At 26.5% G+C, this 4,134-nt stretch overlaps 1 protein-coding gene across 1 annotated transcript; it reads right to left on the bottom strand.

Moving 5' to 3' along the window:
* Positions 1 to 2,735: 2,735 nt before the first annotated feature.
* LOC145953336 (zinc finger BED domain-containing protein RICESLEEPER 2-like) lies at positions 2,736 to 3,478 on the bottom strand. The gene is made up of 3 exons (XM_083067276.1): positions 3,248 to 3,478; positions 2,882 to 3,151; positions 2,736 to 2,786 (listed from the first exon to the last, which is right to left on the bottom strand). Exons 1-3 carry the CDS (start codon positions 3,476 to 3,478, stop codon positions 2,736 to 2,738), a joined length of 552 nt encoding a protein of 183 aa, XP_082923402.1.
* Positions 3,479 to 4,134: the final 656 nt, after the last annotated feature.

Below are 4,134 nucleotides of genomic sequence, written 5' to 3' on the forward strand. Positions count from 1 at the left end.
ACTGAAGATAATTTTTTTTTATTTGATTGGATTTGATTTTGAAGATTTCCAATTCCACCTGAAATGAACTTAAAAAGTTCCTTTAGTTAAAATGAACTAAAAAAATCCAATTACATAATTTGTTTTTAATCTCTTAACATTGTCTTCCAGTAAAAATGAGGATTTTAAGTAACTTGATAAATTTGAACGAAGTATGTTTTAGATAGCATAATATTATTTAGGTTAAATTATATATTTTTCTTTTATTTTTATTTTTAGGTTCATTTTAATTATATATTTTTAAAATATTTATTTTAGTCTTTTATTTATTAAATTTAGATTTATTTGAGCTTTTGAAATAATGATTATTTTTAATTTTGAGAGACAATTTTAAATCTTTGATTGACAAATTTAAAACTTATCTCTTTAGATTCACCTATATGAAAACTATAAAATTCAATTAATGTTTAATAAAAAAAAGTTATAAAGATAGTGAAAATTATGTAAAAAAAATATCATACAAGCAATTAAAAAATAATATGATATTAAATTTTTAAAATTATTTTTACTACTTTTTGAACTTATTTATATGCAATTTTCTTCATGTTTATAATACTTTTTAGTTTAAACTTCAAGTTGTTTAATAAATTTTATATAGATAAATTTAATGAGATAAATTTTAAGTATTAAATCAATTTTTTTTTGGTGTTGTGAAAAAAATAAAAGACAAAAAACAAGAAAGAAATGAAATTAGTGTAGAGAATAGAGATCCTCCCCGTACACTTGAAACACAAAATTTGGAGGACTCCCCCATGTTACATTTTGAGTCCCTAGTCTAATTTCTCAACTTGCAAGAACATGAGCTACTTGATTAATCTTTCTCGGGATCCCAGTAAATATAACCCACCAATCTCTCTCCACCAAATATTTGATATTATTGATTATGTCTCTATATTTATAAACAAGATTCCTCTCCCAAATAGCGCGTTCAATCAATTAATAAAATTATCTCTCAAAATTAAAAATAATCGTTGATTCAAAAGTACTAAATAAATTCAAATTTAAGAATTAAAAGTTAAAATAAATATTTTAAAAATAAAAGATTAAAATAACTTAAAAAATAATATAAAAAACTTAAAATATGATTTAGCTTATTATCTGTATATTTATTATAATATGAATGATAATTAATTTTTTTTTCTCTCTTTATTTTATGGAAAATGTTAAGTCACAAGGTTGATTATTCAGCCTGATGATGATTGAAGATTGCTTGGTTTTTATTTCTTTTAGTTATTAGGATCACTATGTAGTGGTTGTCTGGGTGATATGATTTGATGTTGAAAGAGATTTTAAGAGTTTATCCCTTTTCTGTATGTTTTCTTCAGACTTCAGTAGATGATGTTCTTATTCTTGTTATCTAAATTATGTCAAAAAAAAAAATTATTGTTATCAAAGTTATATATATATATTTTTATCAGAATTGTATTTAAAATAAATATGACACAGGCCACTTACACTAACTACCGGGGGACTGTGTATTTGTGGTATTTAAATAGGGGTATCTCACACATCTCTATTTATGGGATTTAAATAATTAAATTGTGTTTTCTAGAGAAATTGTATTTAAATAGGGTAACTAAACACATCTATTTGTGGTATTTATGTTACAGATAATTTCGCATGATTCTTTTAAAATGAATAGGTGTAATTTATAAAATAAAGTGTATTTACAAATTATTAATTATAAAATTAATGATTAAGATTTATAATAAAAATTAAATTTTTTATAAAATAAAATTTAAAATTAATTATAATATTAATTATTAATTCTTTTAATTAATAATTATTATTATACTTTATTTTTAAATAGTGTAATGTTTTTTACTTTAGTGGAGGGAAAATGGACTATGATGTGCACATTTGGTGCGGAGGACATCAATGAGCACTTCAAAAGCTTCAACACAATTTGTTATGCTACTCAGGTAGTTTCGGTACTTCTCTTGTCTTTGATTATTTGTTTATTAGTTAAAATGTGAACATACATAATATATTCATGACATATTAATGGTCCTTCTTTTTTTAATGTTTTCAGTCTGATCAACAGCTAAATTGAATTTTCTTTTAGGAGAGAGAAGATGCTAAGTACAAAGTACAAACTGGTTGAGGAAGTTCTGGTTCTATGGAAGTAGTTGGTGACTTGGTGTATCGAACTCTAGAAATACGCACACCAGCAAGAGATAGGTAAGTGTTTGGCATTCTATTGATGAAGTTAATACCTAACACTCAACAAATTTACTTTATGTAAAATTGTGCATCAAAAAGGTTAGAATAAGAGAAAGACAATTTGGAGTTGAATTACTCTCAAATTTATTATATATTTTTTAAATAAATATTCAATTTGATTTCTAAAAATCGGTAGAAATAGTTGTTAAGTTTTATAAACTATTGTAAAAATAAATAAGAAATTTCTCATTATAAAAATTACCTAATTCTTCAAAACCATGCAACCAATTTTGAGTTAGAATGAGTAACTCTACATTTTCAGGAAGAATGGTAGACCGATACTTAGTTAGCACTCGAGACCCAAGGCTAAAAGCATATTCACTAGCAACTGTAGTGATTGGAATACTCAATACATCACAAGCCATCTGAGAGAGGTTTGGATAACGATCATGACAATCCCTCCAATAAGCTAACACATCTAACTTTTCATGAAACTTTGGATCAAGATTCCCTTCCTCCAAATATAGATCCAATTAAGATTTTCCATTAGCAGTAACATTTTGGCTCAAATAATCAACATATTCCTAAGACATTACAAAGAAAAAGAAATTCAATATTTGATGATAATTAATAAATAAAAATTAAATTAAATAAAGTACTTTAAAAATGATTAACTTACATCAAAGGTATCAAGAACTTGCTCATCATCTGTATATGAAATTGGTTGCGATGGAAGAAGAGACACATTAGAAGTTGAAGCATTTGACTCATTTGATTTTACTTTCTTATACTCTTCAAACAATTCATAAATTTTCTTTCTTAAAGCACTAATTTTCTCTTCAGAAGTAGAAGGTTCAATTTTTCTATAAGCAAACTGAATAGCTCTAAACTTCATTTGTGGGTCAAGAATAGCACCAATGGCAAGAATCTCAGAATAATCATGCCAATACTTTGAAAATTTAGTCATCATTTTTGAAGTCATCTCTTTAATCACTAGATCTTCACACATAACAAATTCACGCAACAATTTTTAAATTTTCCAAACTTGCATAAAGTACCGATTAGATGTTGGATAAGTGGAGCCTGATATTAAATTTGTCATGACAAAAAAAGGCTTCAAGAACTCGCATATTCTTGCAGCCATATTCCATTCATCATCCGATGGGCAATGAACATAATTCCTATCTCGAATAGCCAAACAACCAAATGCACGTTTGTATTTAATTACACCATCAAGCATAACATAAGTGGAATTCCATCTAGTGGGCATATCCATTCTCAAACCCACCTTAGTATCAATACCCTTCACTTGAAGCACACATTCTTTAAAAGCAATCTTTCTAACTTCCGATCCTCTTACATATTTTATACTCTCTCTAATTTTTTTCAAAGCACCGCTAGCTACCCCCAAACCCTCTTGAACAATGAGGTTCAGCATATGTGCACTACATCTCACATGAAAATATGAGCCATAACAAATCAAATTGTTTTGAAAATTAAATTGTGCTTTCATAAAAGTTACCATTGTGTCATTGGCACTTGCATTGTCCAAAGTTATGGAAAACACTTTCCTTTCTATCCTCTAATCATGCAAGATTTCAAAGATTTTTTTTTTTCCATTTCATGACCACCATGCGGAGGATCTAACTTAGAGAAGGCAAGAATCTTACCATATGTTTTTTATGAGAAATTTGAGCTCTAATTACATAATAACAAAAAAAATAACGACTTAACTATGAGCTCAAATAATCTAATAACAAAACCAAAAAAATATAATAATAGAATTGAAATTTGAGCTCAAATTACAAAATAATAGATGTACCAAACAAAAACAAAAAAATCAGTAAACAAAAAAAAATATTTGTGTAAATATCCAGTAAATCTTAAGCTCAAATTTTCCCTAAGTTGCACTAATGTGTGGTCTTCACTTCA

The sequence above is a fragment of the Cajanus cajan genome, chromosome 11 (genome assembly GCF_000230855.2).
Source record: "Cajanus cajan strain Asha chromosome 11, NIPB_CcT2T_4, whole genome shotgun sequence".
In the NCBI taxonomy this organism is placed as follows: domain Eukaryota; kingdom Viridiplantae; phylum Streptophyta; class Magnoliopsida; order Fabales; family Fabaceae; genus Cajanus; species Cajanus cajan.